Source organism: Felis catus, chromosome A1 (assembly GCF_018350175.1).
Source record: "Felis catus isolate Fca126 chromosome A1, F.catus_Fca126_mat1.0, whole genome shotgun sequence".
Classification (NCBI taxonomy): domain Eukaryota; kingdom Metazoa; phylum Chordata; class Mammalia; order Carnivora; family Felidae; genus Felis; species Felis catus.
In genome coordinates, this window is record NC_058368.1 from 226,225,931 (window position 1) to 226,251,431 (window position 25,501).

At 42.3% G+C, this 25,501-nt stretch overlaps 1 protein-coding gene across 1 annotated transcript in view; it reads left to right on the forward strand.

Moving 5' to 3' along the window:
* The window catches only part of MARCHF11 (membrane associated ring-CH-type finger 11), a 104,619-nt gene extending 85,785 nt beyond the window's left edge, over positions 1-18,834 (forward strand). Inside the window, exon 4 of the mRNA XM_023239442.2 lies at positions 18,343-18,834. Coding sequence (XP_023095210.1) covers positions 18,343-18,665 — 323 coding nt within the window. The 3' untranslated portion in view covers positions 18,666-18,834. The remainder of the gene's footprint in view (positions 1-18,342) is intronic.
* The last annotated feature ends 6,667 nt before the right edge of the window (positions 18,835-25,501 follow it).

The window sequence follows — 25,501 nt, forward strand, 5'->3', positions numbered from 1 at the left end:
AAAAGACTTCACTCCCACTGCCCTGTTATGTCATTCCCTTTGCAGAAAGGTCCCCCTCCCCCAACATTTTGGTGTATATCCACCAGATCTTTTTCATTAGGTTAACATGTCTATGGGTACATAGACACATAGGTGTTTTCATATAAGTGGGATCATACTATTCGTATTGTTCAAAACATAGTCATTTCATGCAGCACCATGACCTAGAGATCTTTCCCCATTAGAATGGATGTACAGCCGTTTACTTAACTTCTTCTACTGACGGATATTCAAGTTGTTACCAATTTTTGTCATTAGACACAGTGCTGCCTAGCGGTATTTCTGTAGCCAGGATTCCAAGAAGTGCAAAGTCTGGGTTGAGTAGTAAGCACACGCCCCGTTTCAGCTCTCTAATTTTGGTTCTCTAAATTTGACTTATATTGCACTCACCCCAGATATATGAGAATTCCCATCTTCCCACGCCTTGCCAAAAATGGATATCCATTTTTTGACATTTTCATTGGTAGTTTGAGCTATGTTTAATACCATTAGAGTGCTTTCCTTAAAGTCTCTTGTAACTATTTAGGTTTGTGGGGCGGTTTTACCTAAGAAAATAAGAATGGCCACACGGACCCGTGCTCTTAATGCAGCCTGTCCTGCGTGGCGTCCTTTGGGATGCGGTGGGCAGGAACATAGACTAGCTCTGCCCTGTGATTACTCCCACCTCGTCTTTCTGAAAATGAAATCAGAAGATGGGCTCGAGGTCAAAGGTCGCTGCCTCTCGAGAACAGTTCTATCGATGATACCATTAACACTCAAGGAGTTTCACTTCTCAGTCTGTCTCTTTTTTTCATGCAGAAAGTGCTCCCAGAAATTGCTTTAAGGAAAATTGCCTCCCTCTATCACTTGGGTCTGTGGCTAAAGTACTGACTCTGTTATTGCTTGTTTTCCGTATTACTCTATTAAATAAACAAATTAAAGCGCAGACATCCAGAGTGGAGGAAACACACATGTACCCACCAGGAACTAAAAATCCCTCTCAGAGCTCTTTGAAATAATGATATAAAGTATAGTACGGTAGTTTTTCTTGTCCTGCTTTTGACAACTGCAGAGATTAAGGCATTTTTAAAAATAACCTGCTATACACTTGAACGAGGATCAGATCAAAATATCTTCTCCTTAATCTACCAATTATATAGTCAGTGCTGAAAAATGCTCCTTCTGCAGAAATTTCATATCCTCCAATGTGAGGTTTTATTTTACTCTGTTTGAAACCTAATTTTTTTTTTAAAAATACATATGAATTCTTGTAGTTATTATTATAGCCCTTTTAAAAAATCTGTTTTTCACAGTTGATGATCTGTCTAGTTAAAGGTTCTTGGGCACACACAAGAAAACGATATAGAGTTACCAGTTGGTAATGTATTCACATTTCATTATAGAACTTCAAATGAGTAAATACCACATATTCTTACGGTCCTTGATTATATCGGAGACAGGGAGACACGTGTTTACATTTTTAAAAGCTAAGGTAACATTTCTGTCTTACTTTCCATACTGCTTCACTGTGCTATTTTTTTTCCCCAGGCAGAGCAGCTAAAAGTAACACATCGTTGAACCTTTCATTGACATGAAACTTAAAACGTACATTTTCTAATTCTGTGATATTGTATGAGGAAAAGTGAAGACTTTTAACCAAGAATTTCAGGATAATCAAACTCTTGGTTACCACAAATGAGTTCTCCCCATTGAGGATGGCCAGTTGTCTATTTCAAAAATTTTTTTAATGTTTATTTCTGAGAGAGAGAGACAGAGCACCATTGGGGGGGGGTGGGGCAGAGAGAGAGAGAGAGAGAGAGAGAGAGAGGTAGGCAAAGAATCCAAAGCAGTCTCCAGGCTCCCAGCTATCAGCACAGAGCCCGACTCAGGGCACAAACTCCCGGACTGCGAGATCATGACCTGAGCTGAAGTCAGACACTTAACTGAGACACCCAGGTGCCCCGCCAGTTGTGTATTTCATGCCAGGGTTGTTTCTTTCTAAAATGAGGCTTTTAGATTTTCTTTCTTCCTGTGTCTTGTTTTCAACAAATATAAACCAATTAGCATAAGCAAAGCGTGATTAAGAAAGTAAATCAACTAAGGAAGAAAAATTCTAATGCATTCCAAGCAAAATATAAATGACTGTTGGACGATCTCTTGTTTAAAATTTTCCATGCTCTCTGGCACTTCACAGCATGATTCAGAAGTTCCTAAAGCATTTTAGGTGAAAAACATATATTTACTTAAAGAGTTTGAAAGAAATTAGCATTGGAAGGTGGAATATGCCATGATGTGGAGCAGAAAAAAAAAATGAGTTTGCAGGAGACAACAGGGGAGCCTTCAATTCTTAGATTGTCACGCAGGGTCATCAACCGTATAGATGAGTGAGTTTGAAAAAGAAATGTGGGCAAAGTTTGTAAAATGTGCAGCCCTTGGCTCACTGCAGAGAGACGAAATATTTATGGATAAATATAAAACCTATCAAATAGTTTCGAGTGAGAAACGTAAAATTGCCAAGAATTCACCAGCATTCTTCAGGGCCTGTGTCGGTTCTGTCCTGCGCAGAGGAGTGAAGGATGCCCGATAGAGTAGGAGAGCCGGGATCGCAGAATCCAGTGTGGTTCTGGGGGCCTCTTCTATGAGAAATGGGGGATAATAGCTGTCAGCCACCCACAGGCCCCACACCTCTTCTCAGGGCCACACCAGCAGGGCAGCTCCACCCCATTCAAAATTGTCAGTAAGTTTGATCCTGAGACTCCAAATACATGTTGATTTTTTTTTTTTTTTTAAATCACAAAACACCGGGAGCCCACATCCAGCCTTTCATGGCACTACACCCCTGTCACCACCACCACCACCACGGAGTCTGGGATCTGAGCCACCAGAATCATTCCAGAGAACAGAGCTTTGAACGTCGGTAGGTCCTCAGCACGAAGTGGGCCCGCAGAGGCTGTTTCAGAGCTACGGGCAGAGCTTTGGGCTGCGGAAGGCAGAGTGTAGGAGGGCGGCCCCGCTCTCCTCTACCAGAGTTTCCTAGGAAGCACCAATGTGGAAGCATCTGCGTGAATCATAAGGCATGTGAAAAAAAGCAGCTCAACTTAAACACTGTTTGGCAGAATAACTAGGAAAGTTGACTAGCCCGGTACTTCCTTTTTTAATCTTCCTATCACAATTTTCAATTTTCCCTCCAAGACAGGAAAAGACTATCAGCCACCTCCGCTCTCAAGACACGCTTCCATTCCCTGCTCTGTGATCTGACTGGGGATCGGTACCCCTCTGGTGCCACAATTTGGCTACTTACGAAACTTGGCCCAGCTGCTGATGCAGGGAGGACAAAAGCCTCCTTCTGCTCTTGCCCGGAGCCCCTCTGGGTTTCCCTTCAAACTTCCTCCCAGGCAGAGGGCTGGGTTCTGAGGTCGGCTGCTGCAGCCAGGACCACTACCAGATTTGCACGAGCTGCTAGCTTGATGGGAATCATTTCTTAAACAGAGTAGAATCTTTTACAAGTATCGATGTTATTTCCCGAATACAGAATGTCTTAGCAGGCATCATGCGCTAGGAAATGCCGCAACTTTGTCGCGAAAGAGTCTCGAACAGGAGTGCATCCTCCCACACCAGTCCCAGCCTCCTATCGGATCCTTCGCCTTCTGACCTCTGAGGCCAGGCCCCTCAGAGAGGCAGAGTGGTGCTTTGTAATTCAAAATTGTTAGAGGAAAACCAAATCTTTATCATTTATATGCTTTGAAAAGTATGCCATTATTAGCATTTTACTCTGGAGGTACAAATTAAAGGCTTTTCTGTGCCTTAATCATACTAATGTTTACCAATTTCTCTAAAGATTATTATCATAGTTGGTTATCAGAGATACTGCTGCCTTTAAAACCCCAGGAAATAAAATAGAAGGGAACTTGTTTTTTGGCACTTGCCCTTCAATGCTGCGCTTGCAATGGACTCTCAAAGCGAATTAACTCTTTAGGCTTCCTCAGGGAGAGAAGTCCCAACCCCTTGCCTTCCTGTCCTTTGCCCTTGTACAGTTCAAGCTCTCCGGGGCAAACGCTGACATAGTTAGCAAAGCAACAGACCAAATATGCTGATCTTGTTGACTTCTGTTTCCTCCAGAGAAAATGTGACGCTCTTAGCCATCTCTCTCATCTGGAGGCCATTTAGCCAAATGGGTCCCCGTCATCTATTGAGCCAACATTTGCTAAGTGTTGACTGTGTCGTTGTAAGCCTGGAGTGCAGGATAGCGATATTAATAGCATGGGTCTGCTGCCTGTTTTTGAACAGCCCATGATCTAACAATGGGCTTTACCTTTTGAAATGATTTAAAAAATATTTAGAGGAGGTTATTATTTTGTGGCACATGAAAATTACATCAGATATGAATTTCAGTGCCCGTAAGTAAAGCTTTATTGGAATACAGACATACCCATTCATTTATGTGCCATCGATGAGTAGTTACAACTTCGTCATTGAGAGACCATGATGTTCACACAGCCTAAAGTATTCACTGTCTGGCCCTTTCCAGAAGAGCTTTATGCAGCCTGACACGCTCCCTGCTCCCCAGCTGCTGGAGAGGGCCAGGGAGCTTAAGCAACTAAAATGCCACATGAAAAGTGTCAGGAGACAAATACATGTGAGAGTAGGTGGGAGAATGTTGGTTAACCATACTTAGAGGCAGCAAAGTCTGTGGGGAGGAAGAAATCTTGAGTTCAAGTCTAAAGAAGAGCACGAAGGGGGCCAGAGAGAGGCAGCTGCCTGAGGCTGTCAATACATGAAAACATGTATTTTGGAGGACTCCTGTGTAATTTGGTGTGACAAGAGCAAAAGACGCTTGCTGGGGAGTAGCAGTGAGGAAATAAGGTGCGATCATCTAGCAGGACCCTGTGGCTGGAGCATGGATTTGGGACGGAACCGTGAAAGCTCAGGGAGCCCCTGGAGGGTGGTCTGCCGCCTGTGACTGGTCAGCTTGACAGTGAAGAAAGAGCCTTGGTAGCAGGGGACGTTAAAGGGGTCAGGGGAGTGTGGTGGGCATGCTGGGAAGGCAAGAAGATAATAATCCAGGCAAAGGATTAGGCCGACATCAGGGCTGATAGGCAGCTGCCGGAACTCAAAGAGGTTAATCTCCAGATAACGGGGATCAGATCAGTGGAGGCAGGGGTGGAGGTCAGGGGTGAGGGAGAGGGACCGTCAGGTGTGATTCACAGAGGCTGATTGGTAGATGGGAGAGAAAGAGGATAGGTGCTGTTTGAGCATTTTCTTTTTGCAGAATTTCTGAGGAATCGAGTGGATAGGGCCAGGCAGTGGCTGCGTATAGCGGTCTGGAGCTCAGGATAGAAATTTGAGCTGGAGATTTGTATCTGGTACTTGAAGCCACTGGCTGCAGGGGCAGGTGATCTGGGCGAGAAGAGGAGCAGTTTGAGGAACACAGAGACATGCAAATCAGGCAGAGGGATATGAGACAATCTGCTGAGACGGAGAAGAGGCAGCATGGGGAAGAGTCTGAGGGGAGCTTTAGAAATGAAGTTCAGCGGTGGAGGGCTTTGGAGCATTAAGGACCACTGGGTATGATGGAGCGCCTCCCCCCCCCCCCCAGAGGTTGGAGCAAGGTGCCCCCAGTCTGCACAGCCATGTGGCTCTGTATTTTTACCCAGTAGGGATGAGGAGCAGGTGCAGAGAGGTGAACTATGAGGCTGGGCTCAGAGGGGGTTTGTAATGCAGAGTTGCAGAGAGAGGAAGCAGCAACCTCGACCTTACCTTTTCACTGCCCTCCCCCCACCCCCACCCCGTGCTGGGAGAGTGATTATGGGGTGGGGGAGGAAACAAAGCCAGAAAGAAGTAGCAGATCGGGGCGGGGGGTCTTCAGGAGGTAGAAGAGGATGCATTGAGATGAAGAACGTGGGTAAGAAGCCCTGGAGGGTGGTTGTCCGCACTGGGTGGGAGAGTTTCAAAGCTAGCAGTTGGAACGGTTTCTGGAAGGGAAGGGCCCCAGGCTGGAGTGAAGGAGGGGCAGCAGAGGGCAAGGAGCATGTACATTAGGTCAGGTCGTCCACATGGGCCTGGAGTCCTGTGTGTTGAGGGGGCTTAGGGAGCCAGGAGCCAGGGGACAGATCATCTGTGATTGTTGAGAGCGGCTGAGGGGCCAGGAGAGGAAATCTCCTGTGGCCGCACCATAGGCTCACGTGGCCATACGTGTGTTTTGTGCAACTTGACTCTTTTGTGTGACTTTACTGTTTTCCCAAAGAGTAGTTGTGGGACTTTAAATACAACAAGGCTCACGCATGGCTGCAGCAACCGTAGAGAAATCTGAGTGTGTCCCTAGGCCAGTGTGAGATAAGGTCACCTTGGCATGGGAACAGGAAGTTTTCCTGGGAGGACAGATCAGACTAGACTGCGTGGCAATGGGACCCAGGACACTAAGAGGCAGGCCCTCTAACCTAAAAACCTGGAGATTGTTCTTCAGAACTGACACCCACCTCTTTAGGGATCTCTTGACTTAGGACTGTTTTGCAGCAAAGAACCTTATTTACTGAAGAGAAATGTGAACATGAAGATTCTTCTAGATGATGTGCACATCACGGCAGGTTGGGGACTATGGGTTTGGTGACAGGGAGCAGGAGACAAACTTGGGTCATGAGGAACCACAGAGATGAGCATAGAAACGAAGCCCGTATGTGTTTTCAGGGGCCTCCAAATAGGTAGAAATAAGGTTTTAAAAACCATGATCTCCAATAATAGGTAAGATTATGTTTTCTAATCCAGGTACTTTTCCTCAAATGTCACTCTTAATCCCCACATTGCTCCACTAAGTGTAGGTACTGCCACTATATCATCTCAGAGATGAGAAAACTTAAGGCGCCATTAAGTAGTTCTGCCAAGGTCACCCGGATTAGAAGAGGGACCCGACATTGGAATCCAGACCTTGTCGCTCCCAGAGCCTGTGTAAGAATATTTATGTGATCCGGTCAATTCTATTTATTATTTAGTCGGTACCCCTTCTTATATGCTGAGCTTGAATAGCTAATTTACAAAATGTTGTTGTTTATTCATGAAGTGAAACCACATTGAGTTGCTGTCTCAAACACCTAAGGCGTAACAACAGGAATAAATATTTATTTGAGGTATGGGGGATCTGATTTTAGATCAGACATGGAGAAAAATTTTCCCTAAAAGCCCAAAGTAATGTAGCTATTTTGTGAAGTCTTTACTCATTTATTCTAAATTAATGGACCCATACAGAACATACAGAAACAGTGGAGAATGGGAAATATTTAATACAGCATACCAAAAGCGATCTCTTTCTTTTTTTTTTTTTAATTTTTTTTCAATGTTTATTTATTTTTGGGACAGAGAGAGGCAGAGCATGAATGGGGGAGGGGCAGAGAGAGAGGGAGACACAGAATCGGAAACAGGTTCCAGGCTCTGAGCCATCAGCCCAGAGCCCGACGCGGGGCTCGAACTCACGGACAGCGAGATCGTGACCTGGCTGAAGTCGGACGCTTAACCGACTGCGCCACCCAGGCGCCCCGCGATCTCTTTCTTTTGACTGATCTGAGTGAAACAATTGCCTGATAAGAATTATGTATGTAAAGAATCCCCTCTAACCCTTGGATTTTATTGCTAGATCACAGAATAGAATATTAAGGAAAGCTAGGTCTGAGCATTTTTTATATTCAGGTTAAAAATCCCATTAATATTTTCAATTACAAAAATCTTACTGATGTGTGAATGACATCAAAGAGTTAGAAAGTTTATTTCTGTTTATTTAGCTGGTAGCTTCTGTTTGGAATTTTTACCCACTGCCTGTATGATTTAAGAGAAATGAAAAACAAAGCCAACAAAGATGAGATAGCCTATGACAAGTCACAACGATAAATAGAGTTGTAACTAGATATTTCGATTTAGATCTTTTTAAGTCTTATTCTCACCCTGAGAAATAGAACAACCAATACATATATGATCTACTCTAGAAATTAATAAAATTGTGTTCTGTGAGTTTGCGGTAGACAGTTTGTCCATTGGCGAAGAAGGAAAATTAGCTGTGTTTGTTTCTACTTGCCACCAGGAAAACAGTCTCCACCAATTGTCTCCTTCTAGAACTGTGTTTTTAAATTTTTCTTAATTTTTAAAATTTTGAGAGAGACAGAGACAGAGACAGAGACAGAGAGAATCTCAAGCAGGCTCCTTGCTTAGTGCGGAGCCTGACTCGGGGATTCTATCCCACAACCATGGGATCAAGAGTCAGATGCTCAGGGTGCCTGGGTGGCTCAGTCAGCTAAGCATCTGACTTTGGCTCAGGTCATGATCTCGGCGTCCGTGAGTTCGGGCCCAGCGTCGGGCTCTGTGCTGACAGCTCAGAGCCTGGAGCCCGTTTTGGATTCTGTGTCTCCCTCTCTCTCTGCCCCTCCCCTGCTCACGCTCTCTCTCTGTCTCTGAAAAATGAATAAACCTTAAAACAAAACAAAACAAAAGAGTCGGATGCTCAACCAATTGAGCCACCCAGGCAGCCAGAATTGTTTTTAGTCCATATCTTAGAGTGTGGGAAACAAATGGAAATCTACCAAAGTAGATTTCTAACTCTAAAAGCTTTAACACAGCAAATGGACATTGGTAGGACTTTTTAACACAATACTATTACACTGGGGTTTGTGGAGTTACTTTCATAAATTGTGAAGGTCACTGTAATCCTTCCCAATGCTGTCGTGTGCCCTTTAAGATAAAGACCAGAGGAGAACTTAACCATCCTAGGCTCTGGTGTTATTGAAGAGATTTTGATTCTATCTACTTCATAGTATCATATCCCTTGGGCCAAAGAGGCACCAGTGTGGACTAGCTCTGGCCAAGGATGGTTCCTGGGGTCTGAGTTCTTACAGAGTAAGCACACTGAACCAGCCATCAAAGGTCTGGCTCTGGTTCTGGGCTCCAGCACTAACTAACTGTGGACACTTGGGCAAACCATGTCACTTCTGTGAGACTCAGAGCCCTCATCCCCCAAAGCAAAAGGGTTAGATTAAATCATACCCAGTATTTTCTAATTTTGAAATTCAGTGACTGCGTTTGTCCACTGCTGATCCCATGACACATGATGTTACCCCTTTGCTACAAGGTGTTTCATCGGTTCATGATTTAAAGGCAGACTTGAAGTTGTGTTCGGCTGAAATTAAACGAGTTCTAATCCATGCTTCCAGTTATAGGAGGGCTCTAGGATACCTTTGTCATCTATAAGGACATTGGACTAATTCTTTTATTTTTTTTATTGAAATAACCATATTCATTAGGTAACTTTTTTCTCAAGCACTTTTGGGTAGAAGCTTAGACGATATAACAATTCTTCTCTCCAGTGAATTCTTTTAATCCTTTAAAAAATTAACTTTTTGAGGTGTGTGGGTGGCTCAGTCAATTAAGCACCTGACTTGGGCTCAGGTCATGATCTCATGGTTCATGAACTCAATGCAGGCGGTGGGCTCTGTGCTGATGGCTCGGAGTCTGGAGCCTTCCTCAGATTCTTTGTCTCCCTCTCTCTGTGCCCTTCCCCTGCTCACACTCTGTCTGTCTCTCTCTCTCAAAAGTTAATAATCAACGTTAAAAATTAAAAAAAAATAACATATCATGTATTTTATAACATGTAAGAAAGTTTGCAGCTTTTGAGGAATGTCCTATAACTATGCCAAAGGTGGATTCGAGAGGCAGGACTACTAAAGATTGAAAGATCAGGAGTTTCTTATTTACTAAGAAATAAGAGAAATCATTAAGATCATTCGTTGATGGATTGGCTTCTTAGAACAGCAAGCGGTCAGATGAATGGGGAGCATCTCTTTTAGTCTCCCTGTTTTGCCTGGAAATAGCAGAGACAAATGCATATAAGTTGCTTAGGCTTTCAGCCTGAGTGTGGTCATTTTATGACCAGCTGGGTTCATGATTGTTTGATTCAGGCAGATGTTTGATGACCAGGTCTACAAGACCTTGGGGGAGTTGGCTACAATTTACTTGGACTGAAAATGAGTCCCAGTGAAGAATTTTAGCTCTTCTACCCCCTGCCAGGCTGTGTGTGTGTGTGTGTGTGTGTGTGTACCCGTACATATGCTCAAGTATGTATGGAACATGGGCCCCGATTCCTAAACTTTTTTCATCTCTAGTCTTAGAGTGCATGTCTCAGTGTGGTATCTTAAGATATTACTCTGGTATTTTATTTTATTTTTAAATTTTTTTTTTATTTTGAGAGAGACGGAGACAGCTCGCAAGAGTGGGAGAGGGGCAGAGAGAATGGGAGAGATAGGGAATCCCGAGCAGGCTCCATGCTGTCAGCTCAGAGCCCTACTCAGGGTTTGAACTCATGAAACCCTGAGATCATGACCTGAGCCCTAACCAAGAGTCGGACGCTTAACCGACTGAGCCACCCAGGTGCCCCATAACTCTACCAGTTTAAAGAACACGGTTTTAGTGGCACTTTCATGACTAGACTTAAATTGACCCTTGTTCCCCTTTACATTCTAGGGATGCCTGCTCACCTCTTTCTCATCCCCTCCCATCTCGCAAAGATTTATTGAGTTTCTACTATGTTTCAAGCATTGAAGTGAGAATAAGGTCTCTGTTCTCAGAGATCACACAGCTGATTGAAGTCACACGCATATAAACAAATTATTGCAGTACCAGTAGTAGGTAAAACAGGGCAGGTATTTCCTGTATGGAATGGCAGAAGGTAGGAGGGAAGGATTAATTCCGAGTGGGCCAGAGAAGAAATTATGAGAGAATATGGATCAGGAAGCATATTTAATAATAGTTCATTGTGAAAATGTAGGAGCATGATCCTTCTGGAGAATTCTCTGTCTTATGGGTTTATCTCGGATTTGCTAAGAAGATAGAACTAGCAGAATTTAGTGCATAGAGGAGTCTAGGTGATTCCAAGGTTTTAGCTTAATTGACTCAGGGGATGGTCATTAACTGAAATAGAGGTGGTAGGTCAGGAAGCAAATTCAACCTATGTCAAGACCTTTCAGAAAACAGTGTGCTTCACTCCCCACTAGTTAGTAAACTATTATACTCCTTAATGAAATTTGGCTTTGCCATCTTGTTCTACCACCAGGCAGTGATGTCATCGACATCAATGATGATCCAGGAGCCCCTGAAGTTCCAGCCCCACTGTGTTCTTTGCGTGAAGGCTGAGGACTGCAGATTTCATTGAGCAGATGGGAGGACATAGAGAGTAGTGAGCGGGTCATAGGACAGACACTGTGAATTTTCTTTTGTGTGCTCTCAGAGAAGCAATCACGTAGGGTTTTCGCTATTCTAATAATCATTTCTTCATGTGTACTGTTACATACTCTGCTTTGGGGTTGGGGTGGGTCAGATCATCAGTATTTGGGAATTAGCCAGCGCCTAGTTGCAAGGGTTTTCATGCTGTGGGAACTTTGTGAGTAATCTTTATTCTTATTACATTTCTTACGCAGAAGATTTTATTACCAACAGATTGAGTGTTTGGGCTCCTGAACTTTACGCTTTCGTGATTAGCCTGCCATCCTCAACTTGGTTCTGTGAATTTATGTATATATGTGTAAGATATACATATTATACATATATACAATGTACATACATATATATGTAATATATGTAATTTACAATAGAAAAACTAACTCATTTTTTATAGATGTAAGTGCATTTTATGTGGGATATTTCTTTACATTATTTGTTCTGATTTGGGCAACACTGCAAATACACTTTCACAAAAATCCCCGTATATAATCAAGACATTGTAGTCCCCAGTTGGCTTTTAAGATACCAATTTCTGATGGCTTTGTTGTGTGAGTCTAGTGACTTCAGTGAGGGCATATGTATTGTCTTTCAATTTTCATCTCTAAGTTTCATATTTTTGCATTTTTTTTCTTTAAGTTCCACATATAGTTCAGTTCAACAAAAAGCATTCGTTACGCAAAGAAGTAATCACTCATGTTTATTTCTTCAAGATTCATATTAACAAGATTCAGCAATGGGGGAATGATTTACGTGTTCAAGCGTTGACCTCTATACTCATATCTAACTTTCCATTAAATGTTCAGCATTTAAATTTGAGGTAGGTTGAGAAAAATAAGCCAGGAAGATTAATGCATTTTATGACACCCCAGCAAAGATTATGCATCAAAGGGTATCTTGGACCACAGTCTCATTTAGTTGATCTTTCTTATACAACCACGCTCTGGTCCTCAAGTAGTGGCAGTTAAGGAGTCAGAAATGGGTCCATTTTGGGGTATCTGGGTGGCTCAGTTGGTTAAGCATCAGACTTCGGCTCATGTCATAATCTCAGTCTATGAGTTTGAGCCCCATGTCAGTCTCTGTGCTGACAGCTCAGAGCCTGGAGCTGCTTCGGATTCTGTGTTTCCCTCTCTTTCTGCCCCTCCCCCCTCAAAACTAAACATTAAAAAAATGTTTTTAAATGTGTCCATTTTTTGAAACTGGTTCTAAACTGTTCTTAAGTGGGATTAAATGGGACCCAAAGTTCCCACCCAAAGTTTCCATTCTTCTTCTGTTGCCCACTGACTTCTCAGAATGACATAGGTTATATTTTATAGAGCATGTGTAACTTTGACTGAGAGAGATGGGCAGAGAGAAAAAGAGGGAGACAGAGTGAAAGAGATCTTGGCAATGGACACTGGTGAAATTTAGTCTAAAAATCTTGGACATTTTCACAGTCAGGAGCCTTTTCTGGCCAAATGTGTGCTGTGCGTTGCAAGTTCTTTAGCTTCTCCCAAAGGTTGTTTTGATTGGACAGCACACAGGGCTTTCACCTGTGCTCCTTTGTGGTTTCATCAGAACCTCTCACTTCTTGGGAAACCTCAAGGTGGAGGCAGCTTCCCAGATGAAGCTCTCACCACTTATAGTGTTGTCTTCAACAACTTTCTTCCTGTGGATGGGAAGAGGAGGAAGGGGCTGTTTCACTGGCACTTTTAGAGATATAACAGTGTCAGTGACCTACAAGATATTAAAAATGGCAGTTAATGGTATAACTTTGTCCAAATCACAGTCTCCAGGACTTAATTTACTCATATTTTCCATGAGGATGGTGTAGGTCTGCAAGGTCTGGCTTTGTCTGTTCAAGCCTCTATAGCAAAATATCACAGGACATTTATTTCTTAGTTTTGGAGGCCGGGAAGTCCAAGGTCAAGGTGCTAGCATATTCAGTGTCTGGTTAGGTCTCTCACTGTGGTTTGCAGATGGCTGTCTTTCTCATGTGTTCTCACATGGCCTTTCCTTGCTGTCTCTTCCAGATTATATAAGGCCATTAATCCAATCATGAGAGTCTCACCCTCATGACTCAAAATAGCCCTTATTACCTTCCCACGGGTCCCACCTCCACATAGGGATTAGGGATTAGGGCTTCAAGGTATGAATTTTGGAAGGATACACTGAGTCCATAGCAAGGGTTCTTTTAGTTGATCTTCATTCTGAGAGACCGCCTTGCATTGGAAATTTAGCATGGGTAGGACTATTGTACACAAGGTTTATATGTAGATAAATTTGAGCCCCAGTCTCTGCCCTTATTCTTATGTCTTGATGTTGGACAGTTATTAAATTTAAGTCTCAATTTCCTCAACTATGAAGTTGTTCAGTCGTGGTGTCTATTTGTAGAGTTACTGCCAAGATAAAATGAAAACCGTGCGCGTAAAGCACTTAGCACAGTGCTTGGCACAAAATAGATCCTTGATGATAATTTAAGTTCTGAAAATCAACCAAACCTCTTTGAACAAGAGCTGAGACTGGTAACACAAAAAATGAAATGATTTGATCAGTAGTTTGTTAATATCAAAATTTGTTTGTATTTGATTATAATTTTTGCAAGTCTCTGTTAATTGCAACATATCATTTGTGTTGCAATAAACATGGACAAGTGGTGTGTGTGTGTGTGTGTGTGTGTGTGTGCGTGTGTGTGTGTGCGTGTGCGTGTGCGTGTGTACATGCTTGCGCATGTGAGCATGGGAACATGGGACCTTGATGGTCTTCCCCATGATGTATTTGGGTAATTAATTCATTTTCTGCTACCATAGAAAAAAATTCAACCAACACACCACTTACAAATTTGGGATATATTTTACCCACACATCACCCCTCTGCTTTTATTTTAGTGAAACCGGAAACATTTGAACTTTCTCTTTTTGAAGCATATTATTCCCTAACAAAAATGTTCCTCTTCACATCAATAAGGGGATGCTCGAATTAAATGTTACTGGGAGGAAAATGATAAAAAACAAATAAATAAAAAATAAATAAATAAACAAAAAGAAACCACCACCACCAACAACAACAAAAACAACCAACACTTAATACAACACACATACTTTCTGAACTCTCAAACTCCCAAATTCTTAGGAATCACACCTTGACATCCATGCTATTAATAATGTAGCAAGTGTCGGGGCGCCTGGGTGGCTCAGTCGGTTGAGCATCCGACTTCAGCTCAGGTCATGATCTTAGTCTGTGAGTTTGAGCCCCACGTCGGGCTCTGTGCTGACAGCTCAGAGCCTGGAGCCTGCTTCGGATTCTGTGTCTCCCTCTCTCTCTTTCCCTCCCCTGCTCATGTCTCAAAAATAAATTAAAACATTAAAAAAAAATTTAAAAAATAGTGTAGCAACTGTCCTAAAATATTTCATACTTACATTTTATAGAAATTATCATTGCTTTTCCTTTCAGGTCTAGTGACTGTTGAAAAAAAATAAATCTAAGCCTGTTCTTACATGACCTGAAATGTCAAGATGACACATTCATTTTAAGGCTTAACTTAAGGTATTACTCAGAGAGTGAAGGTCCTGGAGGAAGTGGGTTTCTCAGTTGTGAAACAAGAGGAGACAAGATCATCAGTAAGAAAGTATGGCAGCGTGAATTTTAGTAGTTGGATTTTCAACATATGGACTAGAGTTGAATGAATCTTTAGTCTCGGATTTTGACGATCTTAGTACCATATGTTCTCATTACCTTGAGTACAAAAGGCATTTGCTACAAGTCTAGAAGACTTAAGGAAGAAAGGGAAAGATGCATATTAGAGAGGACCTCAGGGGTAGGGTAGCCCTCCTCCTATTTCAAGAAAACTTAAGCTTCTAAAGGGCAAGGAGTGATTCCCAACACTTATAGGAAATAAAACAAAATCTAAGCATCGTTCATAACTTGAAGTGCAATGAAGAAGCAGAACATGGAACTGAAAATTCAAGAGGACTGTGTTTTCCTGAAAACTTCAAGTAGCTCCCTCTAAATTCAGAATGCACTAGAAAGGCCTGTGGGATTTATTTCTGCACACTGGGTAGATTTATGTATTTAGAAAAGGGCTACCAGGAGTGCGTTCCCAGAAAGTGACGTTAAGCTCTAGTAAATGATCTGATTTCTGGCCTTTCAAAGGAAATCGATAAAAAAACAGAACAAGATCCTGTGAAATGAGTGATTTCCTGGGGTGAAGCTGTCCCCCATCACTGTACTTCTCCAGAATGAACCTGTTGCAAGCTGCACTGGTTTTGTGATTAGTGTGAATGAATGTTTCTCGTCATGTAGATTCACTATGGACTTTTTAATTAATAATAATGTCTTGTGTCTTTAGAGCCGCCATCTCGAGGAAATTTGAGTGCATTATAATTGATGAATTTCAATTTGTCTTCATACTATCCTGCTGAATGTATAGATTAGGTATTGCAGTTGTGTTTTGATGAGGAAAAATAGAACCAGAAACATTAAATCATTGCCCACAGAGATTTCAGAAGGCCAATAATCGAATCATCAATTACTATCTGGTAGTCTTTACTTCTAATTCTGGCTGTTTCCCCAGAATGTCTGATCAGTTGTGACAGTTTGTCCTTAGAAAAATAGAGTTGATCAAAACAGTTATTTGCAGTTGCTATGATTAACAGAAGTTTACATTCCTTCTCATTATTTTGGTGGTGTTACACAATTATTATTTGTTTATTTTTATTGATTAAACCACATGCATGTTTTAAGTGGCCTATGCCAACATCCTTGGAATTCTCCTAAGTCACGCATGTCAGAAGTTTTTGTCCTGGTAAGGGAGTGGTGTAAAACTTAAATTCGGATATTAGGTAGTTGTGATATTTAAAAATTGGGTATCTCCATCACCTACCTGCCATTGTTTTAGCTGCCAGAAGAAAATGAAGTAATCTCCCCAACAAAACCATGTTCAAAACCCTTACTCGTTGTACCTTTGGAAAGATTACTATCATCCTTTCAATCACCCATTCCTCTAGGCTTGAAAACACGAGACGCTGATTTTTCCCCTTCTGGTATTACTAGTTCTATCATTGTTTTCCTTTGACAAGTGTATTACTCTGTCCCTTTACTGTGCCCACTCTGCTCCTCGCCTGCAATGTGGTGATCTCCCTACTTGTCTCCTGACTTCAGTTCTCTGTGCCTCAATACGTCTTCGATAAATTTTCCTAATAAATTCTTTGTAATTTTAGAAAGTATGACTTAGGCATAAAAAAGTATACAGAATATGTTGAACATCACCACCAGCCAGCTTAAAAAATGGGACCTTAGAGGGGCACCTGAGTGGCTCAGTTGGTTAAGCGTCCGCCTCTTGACTTCAGCTCAGGTCATGATCTCATGGTCATGAGATCGAGCCCTGCGTTGGGCTCCATGCTAACAGAACAGAGCCTGCTTGGGATTCGCTCTCTCCCTCTCTCTCTGCCTCTCCCCCACTCACGCTCTCTTTCTCCCTGCTCTCACAAAATAAATAAATAAACGTGAAAAAAAAGTGACCTTAGAGATACAGCCAAAAAGCCTATTTGAAACCTCTCCGGATCTCATTTCTTTTCTTTCCTTTCCACTGTCACAAATTTCATGATTATTTTTTATGCATCTTTTTATACTTTTTACCTATATATCTGAATCTGTAAAAATGGGTAGTATTTCTCTACCCCAGTAATTTCTTTCTGAAACTTTCATGTTTTTTTTCACATGACTTTAAGAGTTCCTCTCTTTTAAGATGTATACATGTTCGTGTATGCGACTTTGTTCCCTTCAGTTGTGTTGCCGTGGTCCACTGGATCCATACGACACGATTTATCCATTCTTCTCCGCATGTACTTTGAGGCTGTTTGCTATTTCCCCCCTCAAACACAAACAGTTACATGACAAACATGTTTGAACATGCTTCCTTGTTCACATTTCTGAGAGTTTCTCTACACTCAAGGTCTAAATCCTGGGAGGTAGGATCTGCTCACTTTCCAATTTTTCATTCAATAGTGCTTGTAGCCAACTGACATATTGTAATTATGTGCCCTATTCCACCTAAAAAAAGACTCTTCATTCATCCCTCCACCGATGTTCAATGAAATTTCATCTTCCTGAAGGAGAAGAGCTCCTTCTCATTTCCCAATCTGACCGGACCTCCCCCAAGGAATTTCTTTCAGTGAGGGGTCACCAGTTCAAAAGCTTTGGGCCACATGCTGAAATGCCAATGTGTGAAAAATGCAGGGTGTGGTGGGATCTGGGTAGAGTGGGAGCCATGTATCAGGGCACCACATCCTATTTACAGACTACGAGTTTATGGTCCCTGAGATTCTTGTATTACCTTGTTTATTTTCCTGAGAGTGTCTCCAAAATGCGTAATCATCCAATATACTGCATAGCAGCAAAGACCTAGGTCTCTGGAGCCAGGCTGCCTGGGTTTGAATCCCTGTGCCACTGCTACTAGTTCTCTGCGTCTGAGCTGGCTCCTTGTTTGCAAAATGGGGGACATGCTCACACTCCTTTCCTAAGGCTTTGGCGAACACTGGACGAGGTAATATACATGAAACTCTCACGTAGGTGCCTAATGCATTTTTGTCGAGTTGTTGAAGAGAGTGAAAAGAAGAAAAAGTCGTCTCATACCTCCTCGGTGTGAGACAGTGCTTTAGGAACTGGGAAGATGATGTTGACTTTAACATCTGTCTCTTTCCCAAATTAAGGTGTCCGTTGAAACCAAGCCCTCCACACGTTACTTGGCCCCGCAATGAGTCCGCAAATATACGATGAATGAATCAATAAGCCTAATGATTCTCTTAAGGCAACATGAGTGCCCAAGGTGTGTTCTGAGCCACAATGGAGCAGGTTAATTATACCCGTGATAACTTTACTCTGTGCACGTTAGTGTATTCTTATTCTTTGGCTATTGATTATTCCTGTGTAATATGGACAGTAGCTTGCCGTTAGCCGTGACAGTTGAGTGGTCAGGATACCATCTTTTTTTATGACAACGAGTAACAGAGAACTATTTCTTTAATGCCTTACTTGTATACAAAACCACCGACTTTTGATTATGACGAGCCTTTGTCCCCTCCCCGCCTCCATTTTTAGGTCTCATTGTCCACGAAGGAGCTGCAGTTTACAGAGTGTTTAAGCGCTGGCGGGCTGTTAACTTACACTGGGATGTATTGAATTATGATAAAGCCACAGACATCGAAGAAAGTAGCCGGGGAGAGTCTTCCACAAGCAGGACTTTATGGTTGCCACTGACGGCCCTGCGGAACAGGAACTTGGTCCACCCGACGCAGTTAACTTCCCCCAGGTTTCAGTGTGGCTACGTGTTACTGCACCTGTTCAACCGGATGAGGCCCCATGAAGATCTGTCCGAAGATAACAGCTCAGGGGAGGTTGTGATGAGAGTGACTTCTGTGTGACAAAAGCGTAAGGCGGTGTGGTGTAGACCACCCTGCACATCTTGGAATGTAATTGCAATGAATGGCGAAACCACAGCACTTCTAAAAACACACATCTATGAACTTTTTAAAATTTATGCTTTTTATATGAACATTTGAATTGCAAATACATTTTTCTGAAAAAAAAATAGCTCTCTGGTTCTTTGTTTTCTGATTTCCCACATCTTTTATAAGTTGGTACTTGAAATCATTATACATATAATTTAACCCTACTTGGTTCAAAGAATGATGGAAGCTGTCCTGAAGGCCGAGACTATTTTTTCTTGCTTGTTTTAAATATATTTTTTATCAAACGTTTTGCTCCGTGTGTAGTTTTTCAGGCATGCTACGAACGGGGAGGAGCTTAGAACTCTGTGGGCAGATGCCAAGGTGCCTGTGGGTTCGCAGATCCCAGGTGCTTGGGCGATGCTGTGGACTGGTCCTCTTCGTGCCTCACATCTACTGGCAGATGTAAGCGGGACTCTTTTGCTGGGATGGAATAATCTGTCACCAGGAATGCAAGCTCTAGGAATGTTGGCTCGCTTTCTAGCTTGTGAAACAGTACAGAGAGCTTATAAACAGTTAAAGATGAGTGGGGAAAAAATAGTACGTATAACTTACTGGTATTACATACAAGTGGGCAGGGCCTTCTGTATACTTATAACCGTAAGAGCTCACCGAAACGTCACATCATTGCTTGTGAAGTCATAATCCCACCGCCTCACATTTGCATAACCCTCTTACAGACCTACGGCAGTCATTTGGGTTAATTATTAGTGTCTTGAAGCCTGTGAGCGCTATCTTAATTAGATTTTCTTTCTGTAAAAGCTTATATACCTACTGAATCATTTAAACACGGACCCTATCACTCGCTTTAATGAAGTCCTGGGAAATATATTCACCTGCAGCGAGAAATGTTTTCTTTCAGTAGATAAGTATTTTTTAAGTGAAAAGAGGAAAAGAAAAATGAGGCTATTGACTCCCTAGGAACGGTTTGCTAACTAGTGGCACCTGGAGATTTTCCACCTTTTAATCCTCCTAATGGAGGGAAATGGCACATTTTAATGAGCAGTGACAGAATAAATGAAGAGGCAGGCGGTCATGCTTTCCTTTGGAACATGAGTTGAACATGTAAGTCATTGGAAGTCACTGATGAGTAGATTTTAAAGCATATGAAATAAGAACGCTTTACATTCTATTTTCTAAAAATGACCTTTGGATGATTCGTACTCGGATAGTTAACGTTTACAGGTAGCACTGTGATTCCTACGTAGCAAACCCCACCAATACGCGAAAGAATATTTTCCCAGTTTAAAAACTGTCGCAAATGAGTTAAGGCTGTGCTAATTTGCATAAATGGGAAAAAGGAATCAGGAAATCATGAAAGAAGGAACACGCAACCACTGTTAAGGGGGCAGTTGTAGGAAGCGAGAGTGTTCAATATTCCCATCCTGTATGTCACTTTTTTAATTCTGATGTTACACAAGCACAGTCCTGGGGAAGACACTGGGAGGTAGCAGTCAGTCCTATGAATCTGGTTCCGGACGCTCAGAATCTTGCCCCCTGGGACCGAAAAGCAGATTAATTAATAGGGACACCAGGAATGCCAATCTGCTGTCAAAGGAACAACCCATTTTTTGTGCCCCGCAGGTGTTGATGTTTGTCCTGGACAATTTAATCACGAAGAGGAGTCGTCGTCAACAACACGTTTAATGGAGAATAATGTGGGAACTGTTCAGAGCATCGCATTAAAAATACCGGATAAAGAGACAGACACAGATTAGATTATCACGGCTCCGTATTTAGCAAGTCTGCCCTTCTAATTGGCGTACACCCTCGTATTCCATCAACTCACTAGACACAAAAAGGCGTAATGGATGGGAGACCCCGCTCAGTGTGGGGTGCACGAGGTAGAGATGTCGCCAAGAGAGTTCAGAGTGAGCCTGTCAACCTGGAAAGGAATATGGGTCCCTAGGCTGCCCTGCTTTCCAGCACCCTGACCTTTGGATGCACATTTTGCCCACACCCACTGTTCCCCCCCCATCACCTTCACACCTCCTAACACACCCACACACACAGTCACACACCCACACGTGACCCAAGTCAAGGTTGGAATAAGGATCTGGCAGAACCTCCGCTCAATAAAACGTACCCTCTCTGAAATGATTACCTAAAAACTCAGAAGAAATACTCCAGGTGGGGAGGAGACGTGCCTTGAAAGAATTGAATTCACTGTTTAAAAATAATTAAAATGTTAATATGTACTACGAGTTACGATATAAATAATTAACTTCCAGTTGCCAAGTCTGTGATTCAAACATGGGCTCCCTTAAATATCAAAATCACCGACGTAAGGAAATAAGTTCGAAATGCCTTATGTTTAGGAACTTTTCCAATATGAGAAACACTGAGACCTGTATGCAATTTGTCTCTTTCCAACCACTCATTTGAAGGACAGGCATCCGCAGAGCACCTCCTGCGTGCCACATACTTTCGCAGTGGGCCACAGAACGACCCAGGTTTGCAGGGAGACTTTGGGGACATGTGCCACAGCATATGTGGCAGGATACAGGCCAGCAAATGAAAGTGGAAGATCAGGAGCAGATTTCCCTGGGGTGGCCGGGGAAGGAATCCCCAAGGAGCCGGCATCACTTGGGTGCTAAAACGTGAGAAGTTTGCCACTCAGACAAATGGAGAAGAAGTTCTGGGAACGGCTCCTTGGGGGTAAAAGAGAGGCATGTTTCAGTCATGGTGACAGGCTTCTCACCGGGGGGGGCAGAAGATGCCTGGGAGGACACGATCCATCTCTATGGGGTTTACTAGGTAGCAGGGTCCGAACTCCACAGGGAACCCTGAGAAGACGGTGTTCAAGCTGCAGGTGGCCAGACGTGGCAAGGTCATCTCGGGGGGATGTTCACCCCCCTCTAACCCGATTCCTATGGGCGACACTCTCTGTTCTCAAGGTACAGCTAAAATAAATGGACAGTGGTCACACCCTCAAAAGAGTTCGGAGAAATCCTACAAAATGAAATAGTAGGCAGCGATCACACACAGGTGCCACCACTATAAATTAGATAATACAGTAGAAACACTGGGGGCATTGAGTGGGCTCTCTTCCCCTCTCCCAGAAGACAGCAAAACCCACAATTCCGAAGAGGAAAGCACACCGGAGATTTTGTGAAGTAGAAGATAGTGTCTCTGTTATTGAAAATACTCCCAAACACTTCCCAGAATAAAGACTATCACCTGATTTTTCTTAAACATGATTATTTTTTTTTATTATTCCATATGTCTCATTAACTAAACAGATGTCAAAATAAAGCAAGCTCTCTCTACTGCTTCGGTTTCAGCCTGGGACTGTATCCTTTTCCTTTTTGTTTTTCTTTTTTTTTTTTCCCACACTACTAGCATAGTCTATTATTTTTGATGATGTGCTAATCAATCCTCCTTTATCTATGGAGTGAAATAGCAAAACTAATTTGTCTTTGCCAATCCAGAATTAGATCAGCGATCATCTAATGATGGAAGTGTCATTTTACACAAAGGTCATAATTTGTCCCTATTTTCCTGCGTAGCTTGCTTCTTTTTTTTCTTTTTGATTTGCAGATTTTAATGACAGTAGCTTACGAATATCTGATACTTAAAAATTTTTGTTTCCAGGCTCATCGTCTATCAGACTTCAGTGGCAAAATTTGGCTTTTGATTTTCAAAACGTGTTTGCATAAATGATATCATATAAAAATAATTTGATGTCCAACCTATTAAGAAATAATTGGTTTAAAGCCTTAAGAAGATACTGGAGGCAGTTAGTTCAATCCCATTTTATCAGTTCAGAAAAAAAATGCTCCCATAACGTGTGTGTGATTCAGAATTGCGGCAGGTAATTTATAGCAAAGCTCAAAGTTCCGAGCCCCGGTGGAACCTAGAGATTAATTAATTACCTCATAAAGATGCCATTTTATACACAGTGGATTTATCTAATAAATTAGTCAAAGGCTTCAAAGTTATTTTAAGGGATTTTCCCTCTAGGAAGTATAGACACTGGGAGCCAGTGGGAGAATGAAAACTATGTATGATTTCCTGTAAAATTTTGGTGATGCATAAACTTTACCCCAAAGCGCTTGATGCTGATTTTCCAAAATAAGTTAGAGGTCACTTAATTTTCTTGTAACTTCTTCATATTTCTGAGAAGTTTGTCTGCATGCAACGTGGCCTTTCGGAAGAAAAGTCTCTTTTCCTAGGGCTGCCAGTAGAAAAAAGAGATTTGCTCCAAGACACATAGGGCGTGGAGCCTAGCGAGCGTAGGGTGGAAATGGTGACCTACGTGATTTAAAACCCTGCTCTCTGGGGCTGTCAAGCACGAATGTCCATCTCAGCTGCTGGGCCACCGAAGGAGCCTCAGCTGTGAGTGAGTGGAAACATGGAGAGAAATGTCTCATGTAGTCATACCTCTAGCTCCCTAGCATAGCTGTCCTGGGGCTTTGAGAACACAGGAGATCTGCCCAGAAGCTGTTATGACAAGGACAATGTGGCCAGAAGCTGGAAATGCTCCATGGAACACGCTTCCCATGAGACTCTTGGCAAAGTCAAGATTTAGTAATAAGAAAGAGCCAAAGCATAGATTCAGAGACCAGGAGAAGAAAAAGTAACACAATTCAACACCATTTAACGGCACGATGTGATTAGTTTTGTTAGCTGCAGCTCTGGGGATACTTACTTCTCTACCTCGCCTTCCTTATTCATCATCCCTGGCTTAGACAACAAGGTGGCACCGTCCCCATTATGCCATTGTTCAAAGTATTATGCCCCAGGCACACAGTGAGGCTCCTAGCTGCTCCTGTTGGTATATCACTAAGGACCAGCTCCCCACATGGGCTGGAGAGACTGCCCCCCAAAAAGAGATAAGGAAGAAATCAGAAGAGGCAGCCATGATGGAGGGACAATAAAAAGTGGGCCACAGTGGCAACAAGCCCAAGGGGTTGCTCATGAGGTGACAGTGAGGGAAGGCTGCCTGGGAACAGAAGATAAAAGATAAGCTGATTTGATGAAGTTTGTGATCTTAGGGAGGAGGAAGCCCATTAATTTGGCAGTTGAATGAAGTGGTTTAAGCACTTTGATGCCAGAAAAGAAAATTTCAGAAAAGACACATGACTCAAACCTACTGTTCAGAGAAAGTTTCCTGAAGAAGGTAACCTCCAGACCAAGATGGCGACAGAGGTTGTTCCTGACTTGACTCTCCCTCACAAGAACAAATAATAACTCTTCAAGAACAAGACACCACTGAGAGAATTCTAGAATATGGAGTGAGGCTGAAGCCCCCCTCACCTCCCCCCCCAGACCAGGACAGACTGCATCGGCCAACCTGCTGGGCTTTTGTTCAACCTTCCACTGAAGTCATAGACGAACTTAGGGGCACATAGACAACACTGTGGAGTCTTTCAATACACTAACATTTGTGTAGGATTTCATTGTTTTATCTCAACCACATCTTATATTTTAAGTGTGGAGTTCCTTTACCTCTTTTGTTAAAATTAGTCCAAGTATTTCATGTTTCTGTTTTTGTAGATCATGTTTTCTTTTATCTAACTATTTATTGCTAGTATGTAGAAATATATTGGTTTTGCTATGTGGACCTTGTATCCTGAGACCTTATAAATTCCCTCATTATCTCCAAAGCTTTCGTTGTTGTTATTGTCCTGGTGTTCTCTATATACACAGTCAAGTCTGTATCTGTAAGCAATAACTGTATCTTTCTTTCGGTTTTATAAATTTGAGTTTAATTTTTTCTTCTTTGGCTTCTTCTTTTTAATTTATTTATTTGAATTTGTATTTTATTTTTTGAGAGAGAGAGAGAGAGAGAACGTGAGTGGGAGCAGAGGGGCAGAGGGAGGGAGAGAGATAACTTTAAGCAGGCTCCACACTCAGCATGGAGCTAGATGCAGGGCTCGATCCCACGACCACTCATGGCCTGAGCCAAAACAGAGTCAGACACTCAACCAACTGAGCCACCCAGGCACCTCAGTTGGGCTGTCTAGCTTCTTAAGGTGGAGGTTTAGATGATGGAATTAAAGGATTTCTTCTTTTCCAATGTAAGCACTTAAAACTACAAATTTCCCTCTAAATGCCATTTTAACGGCATTGCATATCTCTTAACATACTGCTTTCCCTATCATCCTATTTAAAATATCTTATAACTTAGCTTGTGGTTTCTTCTTTGATCCATAGATTATTTAGAACTGTGTGGTTAATTTCAAAATATTCGTAGACTTCCTAAATCTCTTCTTGTTATCAATTTATAAAATTTATAATTTAATTCATTGTGGTTAAGAAGACACTTTGTATAATTTAAATCCACTGAACTTTATTGAGATGATTTTATGGTCAAGGATATGGTCTTTCTTAAGTGTGTCATAGATCTACTGCTGTATCACAAACTACCTGAAAAAATAAGCCACCTCAAAGCTTCGTGGTTTAAAAATCATAATTTATTATTTTTCATGATTCTGCTGGTTGTCTGGGTGATTCGTCTGCTAATTTCCTCTGATCTCACCCTGAGACTGCATTCAAATGGAGGGTTGGCTGGGGGCTGGGCTTAACAGGGACACTGGCTGGGCTGGGCTTCTCTCTCTGTCTCTCTGTCTCTCTCTCTCTTTTTTTTTTTAATTGTATTCCTTTTAGAGAAAAAGAGCATGAGCAGGGAAGAGGGGCAGAGGGAGAGAGAGAAAGAATCCTAAGGAGGTTCAACATTCAGTGTAGAGCCCAACTTGCAGCTTGACCTCACCACCCTGGGATCATGACCCAAGCCGAAATCAAGAGTT